The sequence below is a fragment of the Balaenoptera acutorostrata genome, chromosome 6, assembly GCF_949987535.1.
Source record: "Balaenoptera acutorostrata chromosome 6, mBalAcu1.1, whole genome shotgun sequence".
Lineage (NCBI taxonomy): Eukaryota > Metazoa > Chordata > Mammalia > Artiodactyla > Balaenopteridae > Balaenoptera > Balaenoptera acutorostrata.
The window spans coordinates 110,223,327-110,246,680 of record NC_080069.1 but is presented as its reverse complement, the minus strand read 5'-3'; the positions used below and the strand labels follow the sequence as shown (position 1 = coordinate 110,246,680).

The window sequence follows — 23,354 nt, the reverse complement described above, 5'->3', positions numbered from 1 at the left end:
AGGGGGCTCTGCAAGCAGGGTGAACTTGGAATTAAATTCATCAGGAAGAGAATGGGGCTGAGTTTCGGTTCAAGGCAACACTCTAAGGCATTTCTATTGCCCCGGGCACTGCCCTACACACTTTCACCTCATTTAATCATCATGACAACTCATCTGGCAGCATCAACTCATCCCATTTTATGAATGGGGAAGTTAAGATCCAGAGATGTTAATTGACTTGCTGAAGATTACACAGCAAATAAGAGGCAGGATTCAAACCCCAGCAGAGTCCTTTCCCGTAACATCTATGCTATTCTACCTGCCCCCAAGACAGGATGATCCAAGGTGTTCAGATGACCTGCCTAAACTACAAACTGCAATGTGATGGAAATCACCTCTCATTGCAAAGGAGGGAAGGAAGCAGGGAGGGAGGGAGGAAAGAAAAGAGAGAGGGAGAAAGGAAAAAAAGAGGAAGGGAGAGAGGGAGAGAAAAAAGAAAAGAAGCACAAAATCAGCTTGAGCAGTGAATTCTGCTGGCTTCTGTGCAATTCCATAAATGTTTACTGACTACCTGGTCTCCCGTCCTATGCCAGACGCTGTAAGACACTTAAAGATACAAGCGAAGGGGTCTTTGTCTTCAAAGCATCATTATCTAGCCTCAGGATGTGCTTTTGAGAAGGACACTTGTTTGAACCAGAAGACCTGAGTTCAAGTCCCCCCGGCTGGGCCCTGTGTGAGCCCGACTAAGTCCACACTGGGTCTGTAGCATATATTCCAGAATGAAAACACTGGGTGCAAAAAAGGAGCCTTGCAGGGGTGGGTACAGGCTGAGCAGAGAACAGTTGCACTTCACCTTTAACCAGAGCAGCTCTTTAGCCGTTTTCTTTATGAGAATTCTTCATTAAAACTCATTTGGGAAAATAAGGCGATTTTTAAATTTTTGCTAAAACAATTTGAAAACAACTGGGCTCAGTTATCTCTCTCTGAGGTCCTTCCCAACTCCTAGGAGAAATATCACTCACAGAGACTGAGAGAGTAGCCGTTCAACTCCAAGATATTGATACAAGAACGGTCATTGCATCTTTGAGCCATATTGCTTTCTGATGAAGCTAGTCCATTTTCATGAGTAGCCTCCAGTTCAAACGAAGATCTTCTTTTGCCCCAAATGACAATAGCCTTTCAGCTAAGCCTCCCAAAATCTACTCGAATCACTTTCCAATCTATGTTCCAGGAGGCCGTCAGAAGTATTACTTAAGAAGCAAATTTGATCTTGTCACACCCCTGCTGACAGCCTTTGGTGACCAATCCCTGTTCTTAGGAGAAGGGGCACACTCTTAAGATGACCTACAGGTCTGTCGTGATCTGGCCTCTGCCTGCCTCTTACTCTGTGTTTCACACCTCTTCTTGGCTCGCTCAGCTACAACTCACTAACCTTTCGGTTCACTAGGTGTGCACTTTCCTCCCACCCCATAGGCTTCACACAGGCTCTTCCCTGAAGCTTTCTTCCTTCTTCCTTATCTGCAGTAGTATCTATGCATCCTTCAGATCTCAGCTCAAAAGCCTGTGCTCCTTGCATTGAAAGGCTGTATCGGGACTTGTTTAATATGTTTTCCTAGCAAGCTGATTTCCCAAATGAAGCCCAAATCTCAGTTTACCACTGTACCTTTGTTTACCCGCTTATTAACACCTGTCTCTCCTGTGAGACCGTCAGCCCCATGTACGCATCTGGACCCATGTTTTTTATCACTTTAGTAGTATAACTTCCTAGCATGGTAATTGGCACACATTTTTAAAAATGTGCTCAATGAATGGGCAAATAAATTATTTTCTACTTGGAATGGGGTCCCAAAACCATGTTGACACAATATTTTCAAATTGTATGCATTGCCATACAAATAATCTACAGATTTTTCACAGACTACATTGTATGTGGTTTAAATTGTCTTCCTCATTTACGAAGGAAGAAACTTAAGGCGGAAGGGAGTTAAGTGACGCGTTCAAGGTCACTCCGGGAATGTGTGAACAGAGCGTGATTAAAATTCAGGCCCTCTGACTGTGACAGTCCAGGCAGTAAAATGGAAACTGCAAATTGAGATTGTCTTTAATTGACCTGTGTCCAAATTCTGCAAGGATCTGTTGTTAAGTCCACTACTTTGGGAAATGCGCCCTAGTGAAAAAAAAAGGACAAAAATAGACACTTCCAAGAGTTTACTAAATTCAGTGAGATGAAAAAAAATTCCTAGCACCAACTAGGTGCTTAAGGACAGTGTGATTTGATATTTTTCCCCACACCCTGTCCCGATTTTTGTAGAGGTTATAGTATTGTAAGACAAAGGAGATTCATGGAACTTTAACTTGAGGGCAGGCAGTATAATTATTGGCATTTTTCCAATGACTCCTAGTCTTCGGTTTATTTTTACTTCTCATATTCACATGGACTTGACCCAGCATCCAGGCTTTACCCAAGCACAGTGTAATTATGCATCGTTCAGATGAAAATCTCTTGGGGGCATCCACCTCAGGCTTCAATCCTGGGGCCGTAGCTTCTGAGCCCATGTCAGCTTTTTACAAACTTCCTGCTCCAGACAATGTTTAATTGGTGTCTATGGAAAGAGTCCAGCTACCAGGATAATCGTTATCTCTATTATGAGAACCCTCAGTACGCACACTGATTTTGATTCTTCTCTCTGAACCCTGTACTTCCTTGCCTCTGGATTTAATCTCCGCAGACTCCTGCTGTGGGGCAGAGGGGTGTGACTTCTTCTCTTTTATTGAGCTGAAGTCAGTGTCAGTTTATTAGGCTGACAGTCCCCGCTCTCCCACTTATTAGATGTGTGACCTCAAAAAATCTCGAAACCTTCCTGAGCCCTGTGTTTCCTCATCTGTATGATCAGGATAATAAGAAAAGCTACCCTACGGAGTTGATGTCTCAGTCAGTTTGGATGCTATATGTGAAAACTCTTCATAACCTATAAAGAAATGCACAGATGCAATGTTAATATAATCAAGAGCACAGTTGTAGTAGATGCTAGATGTTTGATGAAGACACTTTCTGCTTCTAAGAGACAGATCTTTCCATTGGAGAAAATAATTCATGAGCCCAACAAAATGTAATAACGTAGTAGAGAGGCAATGAAATTTCAGATACTTAAGACTTTGGACTCTGGAATCTGACAGACCAAGGTGTAGACTGCCATTTACTAACAATGGAACGTTGGTACAGTATTATCTGAACTTCATTTTTCCAATTGACATGGTGGGGATAAAAATGATACCTACCATTGGAAAATCAACAAAAGAACATATATGCCACTTTTAGCACATAGTAAGAAGTCAAGCACAGGCTCCTTATCAGACAAATTTCGAAACCAATAATTTCTCAATTAATAGAAAAAGTTAAAATAAGGAACGCTAAAATGTATGCAATGCTGCACATGTATAAACACAATTTATTTTAACTTAAAATATATAAATATATATTTCTTGGCCAGTCTTTTGAGGTAGGGCCAAAATCTTTTTTGAGGGTGTTTGTATAATATATTCCATTTGACATTTTCCTGGCTTTCTTGCATAAACCACACCAGTAATTGTATAGTATTTCCAACTTTGGTTTATTTAAAGTGGAGCAATAGCTTAAAGACTCTTAAGAAGCAGCCTAAACGTTTGTAGATTTTTATGAGCCATCCCAATCTTTTTCAGGTACTTCTCCTTTATTTAAATTGATGGCAATTCTTTCATCAACTGGTCTTTATAGAATTTTCCCACAGAATTCATTTGCATGGAATATCTTTTTCCATCCCCTCACTTTCAGTCTGTATGTGTCTCTAGGTCTGAAGTGGGTCTCTTGTAGACAGCATATCTATGGGTCTTGTTTTTGTATCCATTCAGCCAGTCTGTGTCTTTTGGTGGGAGCATTTAATCCATTTACATTCAAGGTAATTATCGATATGTATGTTCCTATTCCCATTTTCTTAAATGTTTTGGGTTTGTTATTATAGGTGTTTTCCTTCTCTTGTGTTTCTTGCCTAGAGAAGTTCCTTTAGCATTTGTTGTAAAGCTGGTTTGGTGGTGCTGAACTCTCTCAGCTTTTGCTTGTCTGTAAAGGTTTTAATTTCTCCATCACATCTGAATGAGATCCTTGCTGGGTAGAGTAATCTTGGCTGTAGGTTTTTCTCCTTCATCACTTTAAGTATATCCTGCCACTCCCTTCTGGCTTGCAGAGTTTCTGCTGAAAGATCAGATGTTAACCTTATGGGGATTCCCTTGTGTGTTATTTGTTGTTTTTCCCTTGCTGCTTTTAATATGTTTTCTTTATATTTAATTTTTGACAGTTTGATTAATATGTGTCTTGGTGTGTTTCTCCTTGGATTTATCCTGTATGGGACTCTCTGTGCTTCCAGGACTTGATTAACTATTTCCTTTCCCATATTAGGGAAGTTTTCAACTATAATCTCTTCAAATATTTTCTCAGTCCCTTTCTTTTTCTCTTCTTCTGGGACCCCTATAATTCGAATGTTGGTGCGTTTAATGTTGTCCCAGAGGTCTCTGAGACTGTCCTCAGTTCCTTTCATTCTTTTTTCTTTATCCTGCTCTGCAGTAGTTATTTCCACCATTTTATCTTCCAGGTCACTTATCCTTTCTTCTGCCTCAGTTATTCTGCTACTGATCCCTTCTAGAGTATTTTTAATTTCATTTATTGTGTTTTTCATCATTGCTTGGTTCCTCTTTAGTTCTTCTACGTCCTTGTTAAATGTTTCTTGCATTTTGTCTATTCTATTTCCAAGATTTTGGATCATCCTTACTATCATTATTCTGAATTCTTTTTCAGGTAGACTACCTATTTCCTCTTCATTTGTTAGGTCTGGTGTGTTTTGACCCTGCTCCTTCATCTGCTGTGTGTTTTTCTGTCATCTCATTTTGCTTATCTTACTGTGTTTGGGGTCTCCTTTTCACAGGCTGCAGGTTCGTAGTTCCCATTGTTTTTGGTATCTGTCCCCAGTGGCTAAGGTTGGTTCAGTGGGTTGTGTAGGCTTCCTGGTGGAGGGAACTAGTGCCTGAGTTCTGGTGGATGAGGCTGGATCTTGTCTTTCTGGTGGGCACGTCCACGTCTGGTGGTGTATTTTGGGGTGTCTGTGGCCTTATTATGATTTTAGGCAGCCTCTCTGCTAATGGATGGGGCTGTGTTCCTGTCTTGCTAGTTGTTTGGCATAGGGTGTCCAGCGCTGTAGCTTGCTGGTCGTTGAGTGAAGCTGGGTCTTGATGTTGAGATGGAGATCTCTGAGAGATTTTTGCCGTTTGGTATTACGTGGAGCTGGGAGGTCTCTTGTGGACCAGTGTCCTGAACTTGGCTCTCCCACCTCAGAGGCACGGCCCTGATGCCTGGCTGGAGCACCAAGAGCCACAAAAGGGTTTTTCTTTAAAGGATTATAAGAAGCACTCCTAGTTATCAATTCACTCACAGGAAGAACTGGAACATGTAATGATTGTGGGGCCTGGCAAGTCTGAAATTTGTAGGGCAGGCAGGAAGGCTGGAAATTCATGTAACAGTTAATGTTGCAGTCTTGAGTCTGAAATCTCCAGGGCAGGCCAGCCAGCAGGAAACTCAGGTAAGGTTTCTTATAGGATGTACCTTATAAAAGGCCACTTCTCCAAGGTCAGGAAACATAACCAACCTTACAAGGGTCAGAGAAGGGCTTCCTGGAGGAACTTGCACCTCTGATGAATCTTGAAGGATTAGCTGGTACGGTCCTTTTCCATGAGGCTCTGAGATTGTTCTTCTTTGTTGAAGATACAAATTCTAGCCTGTAGTAGAATCTTCGGGTAAGCTCCGGCTCAGGCACCCTCGCGGCCGGCGTCCCCGCGCGGCGCGGCGTCCCCCAAGCGCGCCCTCTCCCACAGAATTCAAATGAGTTCCCACAGAAAAAAGCTCGCATTTCATTGATTCATTTGACTTCTTTTTTATTTCAAAAAGTTTAATTTTTTAATCGCTTTGGAAAAAAGGAGAGCAATAGTTAAATGGCATACTTAAAGCTAATTTGCTTACATCTTTAGTGTTTAAGCAAATACAATTTATAAGCTAATATTATTTCTCACCCTAGACATTTTTATGCTTTTGTGTAGTGTTTTACAATTATTGTCCAAACACAAAAATAGAGGTCTAAACGTACTTTTCATAAAGTATAAGACACATTCCTAGAATACTTTGGTCTCAGGAACATAATAGCAAATACAACTGGCATAAGCAGGTTTGGGAACAAACAAAACGACCCTTGGTAAATGTGCTTGTTACTTGGAGGGACCAGAAGCACGTGGGCTTTGTAGGAGGGTAACCGACCCGCCATGACTATTCAGTGTGCCAAGAGCATCACACACCACTCTGATCAGATGGCAGGGAGAGTGTCAGCTGTGTGCCAAGTCACTTACAGGCAGGTCAATTTCCGGAGCTTGTCCTGAGACAGCAGCTCTTATTCCTACTAACTCGCCACGATAATAATAAATAATGATGATAATAGTTAACGTATAATGACTATTTATTATGTACCAGGCACAGCCTTAAATGCCTTACATAATTTACTCACTGAATCCTTACAAAAACCCTGTAAAATAGATGCTGTTATGCTTCCCATTGTATAAACATGGAATTTGAATAGCAGTAAAGCTAAGAAAGGAGAGAAATGAATTCCTGTCGGGAAGACTATAAGAATCCCTTTTTCTCTTTGCCTGGATTATTCTAGTCATCCTTTAAATTTCAGATCAAACCCCCATTTCTTAGTGATGCTTGTCCTGACACACTGGCCAGGTTGCACTGTCAACAGTACGTCTTCACTGCATCCTGCGTGGAAGTTTTTTCTACCACCCAGCACATTTGCAATTGTGTGTTTAATCCTAGACTTCCCCTACTTGACGACAAATTCTGTGAGAGCAGGGATTCTGTTTTTCTTGTTCACCAGTGTATCCCCCCCCCCCGCCCCAGTAACAGGTAAGTGCCTGGCATAGAATGACACAGCATGTGCTGAACTGAAGTGAGGGACCATTTGAGATGGAAGTTGAGGGATGATGAACCTTTGAACTTGGGGTAGAGAGAATGGTTTTCCATTTAAGAAAGCAACAGATACTTAGGATGAATTGTACGTGAGACTAATTTCATCCAGAAATGAGAAATCAGAAGATCAGAGAAAGCACATAAATCAAGATCGAATACATGGGCTTGGGAACCAGACAGTCGGGTGTAAAATCTTGGTGAGTTGTATGCTAGAGCTGCTGGCTCTAAGTTTCCTCATCTGTAAAATGAGGATAATAACAGTACTTTCTCCCCAGAGTTATTGCGAGGATTACCCAAGAAAAAGATATACAGTGTTCTTAGCATATAGTAAATGGTCAACAAATATTAAATAATTGTCCTTATTGTTGTTGAATAAGATTAGACCAGTATCTTGAAATGAAATTATGGAGGGATTGAATACCTAGCTGTGGAGTTTGTATATTATCATTTAGGTGATGAGTAGCCATTGGAAAAAATATGTAAGGAATGCACTTAGGGAGTGCTCTCTGGTAGCCATTCCAAATATGACCTAGAGAATCAATGGAATTGCTCTCCCAGGTGTAAAAGGATTCGGTGTTTCTTTCCTGTGTTGACACGAGCTTTGCCGCAGATCTATGGGTTAGGGCAGTGGTGCTCAAACTGGCGTGGGCCACCAGGAGGGCCTTTTGAACACAGATGGCTGGACCCCACCCCAAGGTTTCTGATTCCTTCCGTAGGCCTGGGATGGGTCCCAGGTCCTAGGTGATACTGATGTGGCTGGTCTGGGGACCGAACTAACCTTGGATTAGAAGCCTCTCTTCACTGCCATAAATATGGCCTCATCTCACAATATGTGCACTTGGTCAAAACCAGGCAAAAGTTAGTTCCCTTAAGGGAACTGATAGGATATTGGGAAGGCGTGAAGGGATGGGGGGAGGGGAGGAAGTGGTGTCTTTGGTTGAATAAGTTTAGGAAATGTTGAATTAAAAAAAAAAATTAAATAGAGAAGGGGTCATATGCATTTTTTTTTAAAACTTGTTTGGCCATAGAACCATTCTTTTTGAATTCTTTTTAAGGGATTGGGTTCCTCAGCACACAGCCTTGGAAAAGAATGATTTACTCCAGGTTAAGAGGCAGTGACCCAGATTATTTGGTGTGCTACCACAGGTTGTGATTTCCTGACAATAGAGATCCTCATCGTTCAGCCAGACTTCTTCGAGTTGAGTTTCTAACACTTCTGCTTAAACAGATGCTAATGGCTCTGTATCCCAGCAGGTAGAACTCCTGCTGAGAGGTGGCAAGACTGCTAACCAGCAGCAGCCAAAATAACAGCAGGAAGGTACTCAGTCTCTGGTATAATTAGAGAATAAACTTACCCCATTTGGCTTAGGTATATTCCCAATTCTAAAAAGTAAACTATTACTAAGACAAATACCGTATGTATAAGACAGATACCTTACGTATAGATTATTTTATTTTGCAAAGGGCTGATTCTTATAATAACCTGGGGGTTGGGGGGAGCTAGAACAAGGATTAGGTTCCGCGTGTACAGGTGAGAAAACTAAGGCTTACAGAAATTAATGACTCGTCCAACATTATGAAAGAATACCCCTTCTTCTGTTGCCATCCTATATAGGCATAGCCCTTTGTTCTTGTCAAAGAATATGTACATTAATATTTATACTGAATCTTCATTCATTTATCCATGCATTCCTTCATCCAGCAGATATTTAGTGATCACCTACTAAGTGCCAGGCATTATGCATAAGGTCTTGGTAGATGGTGAATAAGACAGGGGCGCCTCCGTTTACAGAGATCTTGAGCTCTAGCAGGTAAAATAAAACGAGCACAGGACTGGGCCTGCACCTGTGCTTTACCTTAGGAATCTGAAGCTCAGGAAGGTTAAATGGCCTAAAATTACAAAACCATAAAATGTCATGGCTGTCAGGGAACCTAAAAGATCATCTAATCGATTCCTGTCATTTTATTAAACAATAAAATAGAACAGAGTGTGACTTGGCCAGAGTAACTATATTGGTTTTGTATTGTTCTGTAACACATTACCACACATTTAGAGGCTGAAAGCAATATGCATTTATTATCTTTCAGTTTCCATGGGTCGGGAGGCTGGGCCTGGTATAGCTGGATCTTCTGCTGATGTCTCACAAGCAGAAATGAAGATGTCGAGAACCCACTTCCAAGCTCAGTCTGGTTGTTGGCAGAATTCACTTCTTTATGGTTATAGGACTGAGGTCACTTTTTCCTTGCTGGTCATTGGCCAGAGTTCACTCTTCGCTCCTAGAGGCTATTCTCCAGTCCTGGTACATGGACCACTCCATCTTCAAAGGAACAAAGGTGCAGCAAGTCTTTCTCAGGCTTTGGATCTCTCTGAATTCTCTTTCTGCCAACGGCCAGAGAAAACTGTCTGCTTTTAAAGGGGCACCTCTAATTAAATTAGGTTCACCTAGATAATCTCAGTATCTTTACATCAACTGTGCCAAATAACAGGACACAGTCTTGGGAGTGATATCTCACCACATCCACAGGTCCTGGGGGTTAGAGCCTGGAATCCTGGGGAGGGAGGACATTTTTCAAGTTCTGCCTGGTACAGTTACATAGCTTGGTAGTAATGGAAGGCGGAAGAGAGATCCTGAGTTCTCTCTGGGGGCTCATGGTATATAATAGTTTGAATATCTATTGCTGTTTAACACATTGACCCAAATTTAGGGCCTTAAAGCACCAATCATTATATTATGCTCTTGATCTGTGAGTCGGAAATTTGTGCCAGAATTGGCTGGGCAATTCTTCTGTTCCACGTGAGGTTACTTGAAGTCACTCATTGGTATTTAGGTGGCAGCTGGACTGAGCTGGAGGTTCTAAGAAAGCTTCACTCGCATATCTGGTTCCTTAGCAGAGGTGACCAAAAGGCTGGGCTCAGCTGGGCAGCGCTCTCTCGTCAGGGTCTCTTCATGTGGTCTCTCCAGCAGGGTGGTCAGCCTGCTTATAAGTGGCCTCAGAGCTCTAAGGGGGAGTTTTCCAAGAGACAAGAAGTATAAGCTGCTGCTGAGTCCATAAACTAAGTGAATCACTTCTGCCTTACTGTATTGGTCAGAGGAGTGGTGGAATCTGCCCAGAGTCAAGGGAGGGGAACAGATCTCCTGTCTATGGGAGGAGTGTCAAAGGGTCTGTGGCCACCTGCTGCACATTGTGGGTTTGTCATTTGTTTATTTTTCCATTGTGATACATTTTAGTACAGAGGTTAGTGCACTCTTCAGAGACCTTATGAAGAAATATCTTGTAATACAAAATTGCCCTTTTGAACCTTTGTCAATCAAGACAAAGTTTGTTTTAGTGGATTTATCGTATGGTTTATGCCCCTTGCAACATGCTTCGGCCTAGGTACATGTTTTGTTATTGTTCTTCTTGTCTTGTTTTGTTTTCTTGGAAGCTGGTTAAAGGGAGAGTATATTCCATAATATAAGTTTTATTATTTGGTGGGGATACCAGAAGTGGGAAGGAAGGGGTTTCTGCCAGTTGCAGAGTATTCCAATTATGGATTAATCTCAAACATGCACTCTGGAATGGGGAAATAACCACCAGACCCACTGTGAGAAGAACCTGAACCAAAGTCCCATTGATCACCTGACCCCCCATAAACATCTGTGCTCATTAGTAGACCACAGTGACATTTTGTGTCTCCTAGAAATACTATCAGTTGAAAGCCAGTGTCCAGTAATCCTTGAAAAGTATGACTATTTCTTTTCCCCCAATGCACAGTCACCCAGGTAAAAGGCTGTTGGTCCCCTTGGGAGAGGTTGGGGAAAGATGAACGGTCTACATTTGTGGCTATGTGCAGGGTCCTTCCTTCCTCAAGGGAAAGATTCTGCCTCTGGGTTTCCAGGTACTATTTGTGTGACCTCAGGCAAGTCACATAACCTCTCTACTTCCCGTGGACCAAGCCTTGTCTAGGCATCATTCCACTCCAGAATTCTGAAAATCTGCCACACTAAACATACAGACAGCTCCACCTACCAGAGTTAATTGCTACTTTGACAGTCCCTGACCTACTGACATGTGTGTGTGTGTGCAGGTGCACGCACGGGTGCACGCACCCTGGGAGGAGGTGGCAGATTCGTGGCAAGGACCTATTCTGAGTGTGTACTAAATTGTCCTATTGAGGAAGAGGTACAAGCCAACAGATAACCCTAGGCTAGCTCGGGGCAGCCTGCTGTCAGTCACAGAAGCCTAGAAGTACCCTCCCAACCATGGGGCAATGAAGCTTTTAACTAAGAATATCTTGTGCATTTCTTTTCTATTTACGGAGGTAAAAAAGGCAGTAAGGCCCAACCCCATGGCAACCCAAGGATGCACAATCAGGGTGAGGGGCAGGGAGTTGCACGCCGGCAGCTGAGCTTCACCATGAGTGATACGCAGGGTTTGTTCAACTCAGCGCTACCAGGGATGTCTCCATGCCCATCCCTGTTTGTCATTGTACATTTGTAGCAAGTAGGGAATTGACTCCCTTGGTTGACGTAAGGCAAGAAAATAAGTATCTCCAGACCCTTTTTGTTGTTTTTAGTTTTTCAGGGTTTTTTTTTCTTCCCTGGGGCTCAGAAGTGGCTTCCTGCTCAGAATAGAATCTAGAGGCTTAGAGGATTGAGTCAGAAATAGAACTAATTTCTTACGATTTCTGTAGCTCTTTATCCAGCACCATGTCCCTATGCTCCTCCCCACCTCCACCCTCCAAATCGACCAACAGACTCACACCCGGGTGAGTTGTAATCTTAGTGATGTGACAGCTCACTGGTGACCTTCAGGAAGTCACGTCACCTCTCTGAGCCCAGTTTTTCATATCCTTAAAAATCCTTGATACCCCTCAACCCAACCTATGACACAGGAAAGTCGTGAAGATCTAAATCAGAGAACCAAACAGAAGAGCTTTAGAAAGTTTAAAAGTGATATAAAAATGTAACATATTGCTGCCTTAATAGTATTTTTCTGGTTGTTTTAAAGGACGATTTTTTGGGGTAAATGTTTTATGGAAGTGTTAGAGATATATAGCAAGTGAAAATATCGTTAAATGTACAGCAAGATGAATTGTCACAGAATGAATTCCCACATGTAACCAGCACTTAGATCAAAGAACAGGGCGTTATCAGCAGTGCAGAAACCCACTGTGTCCTCTTCTGATACCATCAGCCTTTTCTCCCAGGGAATTATGCCCCTCTTGGCTACACACACTGTAGCTCAGTTTTTCCTCTTTTTGTGCAGTGTGGACCCTTTGGTATCTGGCTTTTTTCACCTTTCATTCTTCTGTGAGATTCCTTCATATTGTTTTGTGTGGTTTTGGCACATTCATTCTCAAGAGTATTCCACTGTGTTTCTAGACATCCATTCTAGTGCGATGGTCATTTGCACAGTCTTCAGGTTGGGGCTGTGACAGAGAGTGCTGCTGTCTTCCACACGCCTATGAGTGAACTTCTATGTGCATTTTTGTTGGGTATCTATCTCCTAGGGGTGGGATTGCTCAGCTTTACAGATACTTCAGTAGATAATTCCACTTTCCCAAACTTGCTGAACCAATGATCTGTCTTGCAGGTAGCATAGAAGAGTTTCGATTGTTCCACATCCTTGCCCATACTTAGTGTTTCTCATCCTTTTTATTTTTATTTTTGTTTTTATTTTAGCCATCCTGCTGCAGAAGTATCCCATCGCAATTTTAATTGGCGTGGTCCTGATGACTAATGACATGGAGTTTCATGTGCTTATTGGCCTATTGAATATCCTCTTTTATGACATGCCCATTCATATCATCGTATCAGTTGCCTACTTTCCCATTTGGTCTTTTTTTTTTTTTCTGGGACAAATCACATTTATTAAACAGTTTAGTGAGAACCTTCTGAAGAAAAATATAAATTGTGATAATTGCATCTACTCTGGTTTAAAGAGACCCAGGAAGGAGTGGCAAACTCAGGCAGCATGAAATGCCTTTGACTAGCCCAGCATCCAGCCAGTGTAGGAGTTATTTATGTACTATAAATATAGTCTTTGGGTAAAGATATTGCAAATATATTTTCTAACTAAGGGTTGTCTTTTCACTCTTTGAATGGTATCTTTTGATTCATGTGTTTTAATCCTAATATATCCCTATTAATCAACATGTTTTTTCCTTTATGGTGAGCTGTGTTAAGAAATCTTTGCCTACTCCAATGTCATAATGACGCTCCTCTGTGTTTTCTTCTAAAAGGTGTTTTGTTGATGTTATTATTTTACTTTTCACCTTTAGATCTGCAGTCCATCTGTTAATGATTCTGGGGTACAGAAGAGATTAAGTATCAATGAGAAATTTTGTTGTTGTTGCTGTTTTAATATCAATATTCAATGGACCCAACAATATTTATTGAATTCTTTCCCTGGATTTTTAAATCTATACTTATTTCAAAGGGACCATGTTCTTTGGGAGCTCAAGAGGAACACAATAGTTTGTTTTCATGAGAGACAGTGTGTACCTACCGATGTTAGAAGCTCTACATACGTTATCTTATCTGATCTTCAAAACAATCCTGCAAGTAATGTATTATTATTCCATTCTGTAGTTGAGGAAACTGAAGCTTAGAAAGGACAAGTAATTAGCTCAAGGTGAAGTCATGAGGAGCAGAGCTATGATTCAATACCCCATGTTTTCTGACTCCAAAGCCCACATCTAGCTCTTTCTTCAAGCATCACGGTGACAGCGTTCATTAGAACTGTGGAGGGTGAGTGACCAGGAAGGCTAGGACGTTAAGCTATAATCAACTGGGCTGTTGTAGTAACTGAGGAGAGGAATATAAAACACAGTTTTCCTCTGCCCTCAGTAATAATTATAGTAAATGGTCAGTCATAGATAGCTTCCTTTCACTGCGGACCTCCCAGGAGCTTCACGTATCTGATTCTCGTTCTGAAGATAAAGTGTAAGGTAGGTATTACCTTTCCCATTTGACAGATAAAGAAACTGAGGATCAAAGAGGTGAAGTGATTTATCCAAGGTCAAATAGCAAGGTCAAATATCCACAACAAAATAGTGGTAGAGCAGGTCCAGCGTTTCCTTAACTGACTCCCATGTCTGTTAACTGGCTCACCCCCCGCTCACTGCCCAGATCATTGAGCTAGATGACCATCACTGTACTTCGGGGTGAAGTCCATTACGCCTGGTTAGCCCCTTCTCACTCTCTCGCCTTTGGTCTGTGTGTCATTCTCCTGCCTGACTTCCGCCCAGGAAGAATAAAACCCTCTGGCAGCTCTCCACCTGGGAGCTTCCTGCTGCTTTTAGCATTTCTGCCAGCCCTAAAGAAGCTTCTGGATCCTTCCTCCTTACCCTCAGCACATCCATGCCCCAAAGCAAAATGCTGAATTTGAACATGTAGCTGATGTTGCCTGGCACCTCTTTCCAGACACAGGACTATGTAATTGCAAAAATTGTTTCATAATCCTCCCCAGATAAACTCCTGACAACCTCATTTTAAAGACTCTATTGGATTTTCTCTTTGCTGCTCTTCCCCTCCCTCCTTCTACCCTCTGCCTCTGCCCTCCACAAATACAGACCTATTGCCTTCATTCCACAATTCCAAACCAGAAAGCATCTTCATCGTGGCAAGGGACCACACAATTCTTCTTTGGGTTTTTTCTTCCATTGCTACGAGCTGTCCCATGAGGCTCTGACGTCATGTGAAGAATTGACAGAAGGAAGGAAAACAAACTATTAAGTCAATGATAGAAACGCAAAGAGGGGAATGATTAAAGCTAAATATGAATCTGGGGAAAATGATGAACACAGACTGGGTCTGATGGCCAGTTATTTTTTTTTTTTTTTTTTTTAGTTTTATAGCTACTTTATTTATTTATTTCTTTATTTTTGGCTGTGTTGGGTCTTCGGTTCGTGCGAGGGCTTTCTCTAGTTGTGGCAAGTGGGGGCCACTCTTCATCGCGGTGCAGGGACCGCTCTTCATCGCGGTGCAGGGACCGCTCTTCATCGCGGTGCGCGGGCCTCTCACTATTGCGGCCCCTCCCGTTGCGGGGCACAGGCTCCAGACGCGCAGGCTCAGTAGTTGTGGCTCACGGGCCCAGCTGCTCCGTGGCATGTGGGATCTTCCCAGACCAGGGCTCGAACCCGTGTCCCCTGCATTAGCAGGCAGATTCTCAACCACTGCGCCACCAGGGAAGCCCTGATGGCCAGTTATAATTTACCCTAGCACATCCATAAATCGAGGCTTCTTTCAGCAGAGCCCCAAGCATTCTGACACCATTGATATATTCATCTTTTATCAGCACTATTCCTGTAAAACACACACACACACACAGTCACACACAGCCCACCCTCTAAACAGTGCATCATCAGAAACCTAAAAACAACTGTTCATCTTCCCAGTCTAGTACTAGTCTCTGGTCTGTAGAGTGCACAATTTGTATAGAGTCTCACAGAATTACTCAGACACCCATTACAATGTCAAAGAAACGCCAAGGAAGAAGCACAGGGCATAAATGAATGATTCAGAACTCCAATTTCATTTTTTAAACTTTCCTCTCCCTTTTAAATAAACACTCCTGGTAGGCAAATGGGACTTACGGATTATAGTTTTCTATTTTAGCCTAAATCTGTTCCCCCCTTCTCCTTGGCACTCGATTTGTATGATCTTCCCTAAAATGCCACTGGCCTGGCACTGCATTCCTGTCTTGGGCAAAACCTCCAATTAAAATCAGCAGGAACTTTGCTTGAATTAGGAATCCCAGCCTGGGCTTCCCACCGGGTGGTTCCGAAAGGGAGGCGTGCCCTGTTGAAAGCACTGATGGGAAGCCCTGGGTGGCATAGCCTCTGTCCTCCAAATGATGAGCGACTCCAGCTGTGTCACCAGGAGGCCTGTCAGGTTGCCAGAAAATCCTGGCTGAGGCAAAGACAGAGCCTGCAGGGGAGCAGCGGAGGTGTCCCCATGGCCCGGAGCCTAGCTTCTCCAGCCTGGGTTTGAGAGGGTAGGAAAAGTACAGCGGGGAATGGAGGGAACACGGGGTTTGGATCCAGAAATCCTGAGCTCTGATCTTCTACGTCCATGCTGTGTGGCCATGGGAAAGTCACAGTTCCTCTCTGGTCTTTCATGCCCTCCTCCTCTCAAAGGAGTCCTGTCTTCTTATGGGGCTGATGTAAGGATAAAGGCTGACTGCCATGATAGAGAAAGCACTCAAGAAACATCGATCCTCCACCTAAGCAACTAAATCTCAATGTTCAGGTCTAAATATGAGGGAGATGGGCTGGATATTTCCAAGGCTGTTTCTTGAAGGTTTTCTGCTTCTGTGGTCCAAGTTGCTTCATGTGTAGCCTCTGTGGGAGCCTACTTACCAGGCCCCAGGGTTTTCCAGCTTTAGGAATAAAAATGCAGCTTCCTGCCCTCCCCACAGCCCTGCTCCCCCCACCCCTCCCATCATAATGAACTGAAATCCCATCCAGCAGAAAGATGCTGATTTGGATGTATTGGAGTTCAGCTTTGGCTGCAAAGAGAAGATGCTTTGGATCCCCAGGGACAGAGAAAAGCATCTTAAGTCTTGGTCCTCACTGCCACACACTGAATGCCTTGCAGTGGGTCTGTGTCAGCCCTTTGTGAAAACCCCCCCACCCCATCTCTCTGGAGCTGGCCTATTAAGCCGCTCCTCTGTTGCCAGAGTTGAGGTGGGCTGTCACCAGCTAGCCTGGGAAATGGTATTTGTAGATGGCAGTCCCTCTTAGCCCTGGTCCCCAGCCTCTCCCTGAGCACTTGTCGGTGAGCTCCAGTTATCTGTGAATGGAGGAGAGGGATCCTGGCAGGTCCAGGGGAAGCAAGGGATGTGATAATAGGCCCTTCACACATTCAAAGGTTCAGTATTTTTCCATTATTTCAATATATTTCTCTTCTTGTGGCCTGCTTCCTTCTTCTTGCTGGCTTTGTCGTTATAATTTTACATTGTGGTACATCGGAAAGTGCGCTGGTGCTGCAGTTAGAGAACTTGGTATTTGAATGTGGAGTGACTCTGTGATGTCAGACACGTTATCCCACTTCTCAAGGCCTCACTCTCTTCACCTGTGCTGTGGGCAGTTATCCATGCTGCTCTGGGAGAGCTCCAGCACAATGCCTGGTGTACAGTGAGTGCTCGGTGGTTGTGAGCCATTGATTCCCTTGGCTGGTTTAAGGTGCTGCATGCCTTCCAGCATGGCAGGCTTTCTGAATATCGGCAGTTACTACCCAGAGCACTGGCTGGAGATGGAGAAGGTGTAGGAGATTGATCTGATTGAGGTGGACTCCTCATTGTCAGAAGTTGCTTGTGCTAAGGACAAGCTTGCAAAACACTGGGATGAGCTTGGTTTTTCTGGTTTTGCTCTTCTCTTCAAAATGAAGGACGAAAATCTCAGGAACGTTCACGGACCTTGGGAATCGGGGCTCACCAATAACACTGCTCTCCGTCTGACCCCCACCCCCCTTTCAGAAAAGGATGGTTTGCCCTCACGTGGCCCATCCGGGGTCCACATTCCCTGATTCTGGGAGTTACGACACATGAAGGCTTGGCTGAGTGTCTTCGTTTCCATCCTACCCACACTAATTTCATCGCATCACCTTTCCCCTCTCCAGCCCTCCTCCTCCGCCACAGCCCCTGTCTGCTCACCTGGGTCAGGCTCCCCGTTTCCCCCGCCACCTCCATCACAGAGGCCGCTCCCCCTCTCCTCCCGCTTCCCCAGTCCCCACCTCTCTCCTCCATTCTGTCTTTCTTCTCTCCCTGGGCCTCGCGCTCCCAGCCCCCCTCCCCGTGCCCTGCCTCTTCTCAGTCCTCTCGCAGTATCATTAATGCCTTCTTTGATACAGCCCACAACCTCACGATTATTCTGAGGTCAGGAGATGCAGGTGCCAGGCAGCTCTCTGCTGCGCCTCAGAGGGCCTCTGTCCCCAGTCCCTCCTGCTCGACAGGGCTGGAATCCTAATTGGCCACTCGCCCCTTTGCTTGTGGCAGCCTCACCGGGAACGTTCATCGTCCCCTTTCCCTCCCTGAGGATGCTGAGAGCTCAGCCACAATGAGGCATTGATTCAAGGAGTGGGGGGATGCGGTCCTGACAAAGGGTCCCAATGATGAGACACGAGAAAGGGGGCGCTCTACGGGGTTATAGAATGCCTTGCAGATGGGAACAGAGGAGCTCTAAATGGGGTACTGTCCTGTCACTTGGAGAGGGAGTGACGGGGCAAGTGCGGGCCGTTTGAAAGAGGCATTTTGAAATGACGCTCTCGTCAGCTGGAACCACGCACTCGGAGCCGTGTGGCGTGCCCCTGCGGCTCACAGAAACACCCGATGACTCATAGCCGACGTTCAGTCAACGTTCTGGCTGGGGAGGCGGGAGCCGCGTGGCTCATTATCATTCCAGCTTCGTCTCCTGAAGGCTGGGCCCGCTGCTGTTCTCCAGGCTGTAATAGGATTGGTCCCACGAAGCAGAGACCGGGAAGCCTGGAGCTGTGTGGGTGGAAGGTATTGAAAACTAATTCTGCAATTCGGGAGAGAGAAGAGGAGTTTGTTTGTTTTTTAAGTGAAAAATAAGAAAAATATTAATTTTTGTCTGTTCATTCATTCAGTATTCATTCATTCAGCAAACACTTCTTTAGAGCCAGGCTCTGGGCTAGATGCTCAGGGAAGGAGGGGGTCCCCTCTCTCAAGCCTTAGAGCCTGGAGGGGAAACTGATAAAAAAAAACCAGGGGTTTCACTACAGTGTTTTGAATGTTGTGAGGGAGGTTTCATTGCCAAAGCCAGGATCGTTCTGTGGAGTTAAAAGGCAGAGCCACTTCAAAGAGTGCTCTAATTATTCCTCCATTTTATCTCAGCGGATAAGCACCTCCTTTAAAGCACAGCATCCTGGGAAGCCGTTTCAACAGTATCCATTTTCAAATGTCCCAAGTAACCAAATGGTTTCCCTCCAACCCCAGAGAGATAGTGAAATCCCTGAAAAAGTGTGTCTCAATACCTTCAAAGGAAGAGCTTATTGTCTGGGATGAGAGTACTTCTTATTACCTTTTTAATAATTGGTCTATGCCAGGCTCTGTGCTCAATGCTTTAAATACACCATCTCATTCAATCCTCTCCCTCACTGCCTAAGATGGGCTTTATTATTCTGCTTTTAGATATGGATACTGAGGCTCAAAGACACGAAGTATCTTGTTCCTGGTTACAGAACTGAGCCTCGAACTCAGTTCTGCTTGGGCCAACGCACCTGCTTTTCAATATCAGGCTGTACTGCCTACCTCATGGTTCTTGGGCTTGGTGATTGTGGCTTGGCAGTGGAAATGATAGAATAGATAGATCGCTAGCATTTCCTACCAGACGCAGTACAATGCAAAAGGGCTTCCATTTCCAGTTTTCGAAAATGGGGATCAGGAACCACTGCCACCGTGGTCATCATCATCGTCAACATCACCACAGCACGTGAGAGCCTTAAGAAAGGCTTCTTTGACTCTTGTTTGAAGAGCAACAAGCCAGGAGATCCCTCTACTCACTCACTGTATGATTTCACCTCTGAGCTCCTCTTGCCATGTCTAGAAAATGGAGCTGAGAGTCCCTTGGCAGGAATAACAAGAACTAACTTTTATGGAGTCCCTATTACCTACCAAGTTAGAGGCAAAGACTTCACAAAAAAATTCATGTCATCCTCACCACAGCCCGGTGTGGGGGGAATGATTAGGAAGGTGAAGGAAACTGTCAGCATTCCCTCGGCTCAGCAGTGGAGGTGCCAGGATTTGAAGCAATCTCGGACTGACCTCAAGTCCCAAGCTATTTTGGGGATGTGCTTATGAAGCTCAAGTGAGAAAATGGGAGTGAATGTACCCTGTGCAGGGTAAAAAGTGCTAGACACATGTAAGGGATTATTCGTAGCATGGAAGACAGCCAAGAGGGGACTTGCACAGAAATGAGGAAAGATGAGAGGCCACTAAGCTGTCTTACACCTTTTTACCTCTTCTTCTGTTGCTTCTTATCTGATCTAGTATGTACCTTCACTGGAATGTTTCAGAGGTTGGAATCTGGGGACAGGCTTGGGTTTGTTTATAAACGTGTTGAGGGGCTGTGGAGAGGGGGGCCTAGAGGTACATGTTGTGTTGGAAATTTCACTGACCTGAGAGCTTGGAGCTCTGGAAAGAATGGGGGAAATAACATCTTTCTTACCTGTTCTGAAAAGCCACTATGAGGATCACATAAGATCATAAATATGGAAGCACTTCCTGATCTCCAGAGTCATATAAAATATAATTTTTTTTTTTTTTTAGTTTTTTAATTAATTAATTAATTTTATGGCTGTGTTGGGTCTTCGTTTCTGTGTGAGGGCTTTCTCCAGTTGCGGCAAGTGGGGGCCACTCTTCATCACGGTGCGCGGGCCTCTCACTATCGCGGCCTCTCTTGTTGCGGAGCACAGGCTCCAGATGCGCAGGCTTAGTAATTGTGGCTCACAGGCCCAGCTGCTCCGCGGCATGTGGGGTCTTCCCAGACCAGGGCTCGAACCCGTGTCCCCTGCATTGGCAGGCAGACTCTCAACCACTGCGCCACCAGGGAAGCCCTATAATTTGTTTTTGTTGAAGTTTTTGGATGTTATATAACCTCATGGGAGGAATCTGTGAAGAGGGTTGAAACATCTGGTGCAGGTTAAAAGAAATAACCCCTTAATTCTTCTTATTGCCGATCTTTTACAATCTGTTGTCATCCAGCAGGGGTTTCTGAGTTCATACGTTTTAATTTTCTGAATCAAACTTCCGTGGGACGAATGAATAATACAATTATAGAGCTGCAAAGGCCTCAAAGAACATTCACTCCAACCCCTTCCCTTTACAGATGAGGACATTGAACATTAGAAGGGTAGAGTACAAGGTCAAGTAGCTGCTCTGTGGCATTACCAGGAACTACAGTGTAGTTCTTGTCATTGATGTTCGGTGCCCTTCCTATGATAACTGTTCTACCCAGTCCTTTCATTCTTTGGGCAGCTCCACTTTGCATTAGCAGTTGGATAACCATAACCCCACTTTGCATTAATAGCTGGATAACCACAAGCCCACCCATGATGGTTAACATTCTCCATCTCCCCTCTACCCCCCAGGACAATTCAGCAGTGGCTTGCAAGGGTCCAGTCGCTTCTCTACTGCAATGAGAATGGGTTTTGGGGGACCTTCCTGGAGAGCCAGAGGAGCTGCGTGTGCCACGGCAGCACCACGCTGTGCCAGCGCCCCATCCCCTGCATCATTGGAGGGAACAACAGCTGTGCCATGTGCAGCCTGGCCAACATCTCGCTCTGCGGCTCCTGCAACAAGGGCTACAAGCTATACCGAGGCCGCTGCGAGCCACAGAACGTGGACTCGGAGCGGAGCGAGCAGTTCATCAGCTTCGAGACCGACCTGGACTTCCAGGACCTGGAGCTAAAGTACCTGCTGCAGAAGATGGACTCACGCCTCTACGTCCACACCACCTTCATCAGCAACGAGATCCGTCTCGACACCTTCTTTGACCCCCGGTGGCGCAAGCGCATGTCCCTCACTCTCAAGAGCAACAAGAACCGCATGGACTTCATCCACATGGTGATTGGCATGTCCATGCGCATCTGCCAGATGCGCAACAGCAGCCTGGACCCCATGTTCTTCGTCTACGTCAACCCCTTCAGTGGGAGCCACTCGGAGGGCTGGAACATGCCCTTCGGGGAGTTCGGCTACCCGCGCTGGGAGAAGATCCGTCTCCAGAACAGCCAGTGCTACAACTGGACTCTCCTGCTGGGCAATCGGTGGAAAACGTTTTTTGAGACGGTCCACATCTACCTACGTAGTCGGACTCGGCTACCTACCCTCCTGCGGAATGAGACTGGCCAGGGCCCTGTGGACCTGTCCGATCCCTCCAAGAGGCAGTTCTACATCAAGATCTCGGATGTGCAGGTGTTCGGGTACAGCCTGAGGTTCAACGCCGACCTCCTTCGCAGCGCCGTGCAGCAGGTCAACCAGTCCTACACGCAGGGCGGCCAGTTCTACTCCTCTTCGTCAGTGATGCTCCTCTTGTTAGATATTCGGGACCGAATCAATCGCCTGGCCCCCCCTGTGGCCCCGGGGAAGCCGCAGCTGGACTTGTTCTCGTGTATGCTGAAACACCGCCTGAAACTGACCAACAGCGAGATCATCAGGGTGAACCACGCCCTGGACCTCTACAACACCGAGATCCTCAAACAGTCAGATCAGATGACAGCCAAGCTCTGTTAACCTGGACTCTTTGCCATGGACGTTCCCTTTTGTTGTACAAACAGAACAGAACCAAGCAAAGCAAAACAAACACAAATTTGTAAAATGTAATTAATATTCAAAGGAAAGGAGGAAAAATCTTCATTCGTTGGAAACGAAAACATTCTAGCAACTGTATAAAACCGTTGGGCATGTTTGTTATTTCTATACTCTGTCGTGAAGAAGGGTCTCAGCCTTGGGAGGAGCTTGGAGGGAGTTGCTTCTTAGGCCTCAGGTGCTGTATTGAGGGGGGAGATGAGAGAGAGCATATGCAATGAATTGTAAAGATCTCTGCTGTGCAGGTGCTAAGATTAAACACTAAAAAGAAAGATATATGTAATGTACAACCGACACTGCCATTTTTCCTTGTGGGAGGAAATGGACATAGATAAAGAAGATATTTCTTCGGTTATGATTTCTTCCCTCTTTATCCTTAATTCCTTGTGGTTCATTTGATTCATTTGTACACAAGGGTGGGGATGCAATGACAATTCTGTCTCACCCAGATAGCTTCTTTCACGCTGAATAAACTGAAGCTAATTGAAGCTGGACAATAGGTGGGATTGTGGGGGAGAGGCATTCACGTAATCACAGGGTGTTAAAAACAGTAAGGAACCTTGGATATCAGCTTAGTGACCTCCTTGATTCAGTTTGGGAAATAGCCTCAGAGAGAAATGGCATGCCCTTGGCTACACAGGGTTACTGCCTGAATAGCGATTTGAGCCCTGCCTTCTGACTCCTTCTAAATCATGCTGGCCACTTTTGTGTTGACTCCAACTAAACTGCCAAGGGATGAGTGTTTTTCAGTCTCAGGTTGTTTTGATAGTTCTTTTTCTTTTAATCAAGAAACCCCTTTTACCTACCGTCTCCAAAAAGAAATGGTGTCAGATTTCCTAGAAATGCTTTGCATATTAAACTTTAGTTTGACTAAAAATCAAAACCAAAATAAAATAGGGTAGGTTTTAATATTGCATTGGTCTGCCAGGCTGACTTCCCCAAGTAGGTATCTAAAGAAAGGTCCTTTAACTCAGAATACACACACATACACACAGACACACAAATACACTAACACTGCCAC

General features: G+C 44.6%; 1 protein-coding gene across 1 annotated transcript in view; it reads left to right on the top strand.

Annotated features, from left to right (window-relative positions):
* BRINP1 (BMP/retinoic acid inducible neural specific 1) overlaps positions 1 to 22,688 on the top strand; it is a 184,919-nt gene extending 162,231 nt beyond the window's left edge. The window contains exon 8 of the mRNA XM_007178130.2: positions 21,118 to 22,688. Within this exon, the coding sequence (XP_007178192.1) occupies positions 21,118 to 22,258 (1,141 nt within the window). The 3' untranslated portion in view covers positions 22,259 to 22,688. The remainder of the gene's footprint in view (positions 1 to 21,117) is intronic.
* The last annotated feature ends 666 nt before the right edge of the window (positions 22,689 to 23,354 follow it).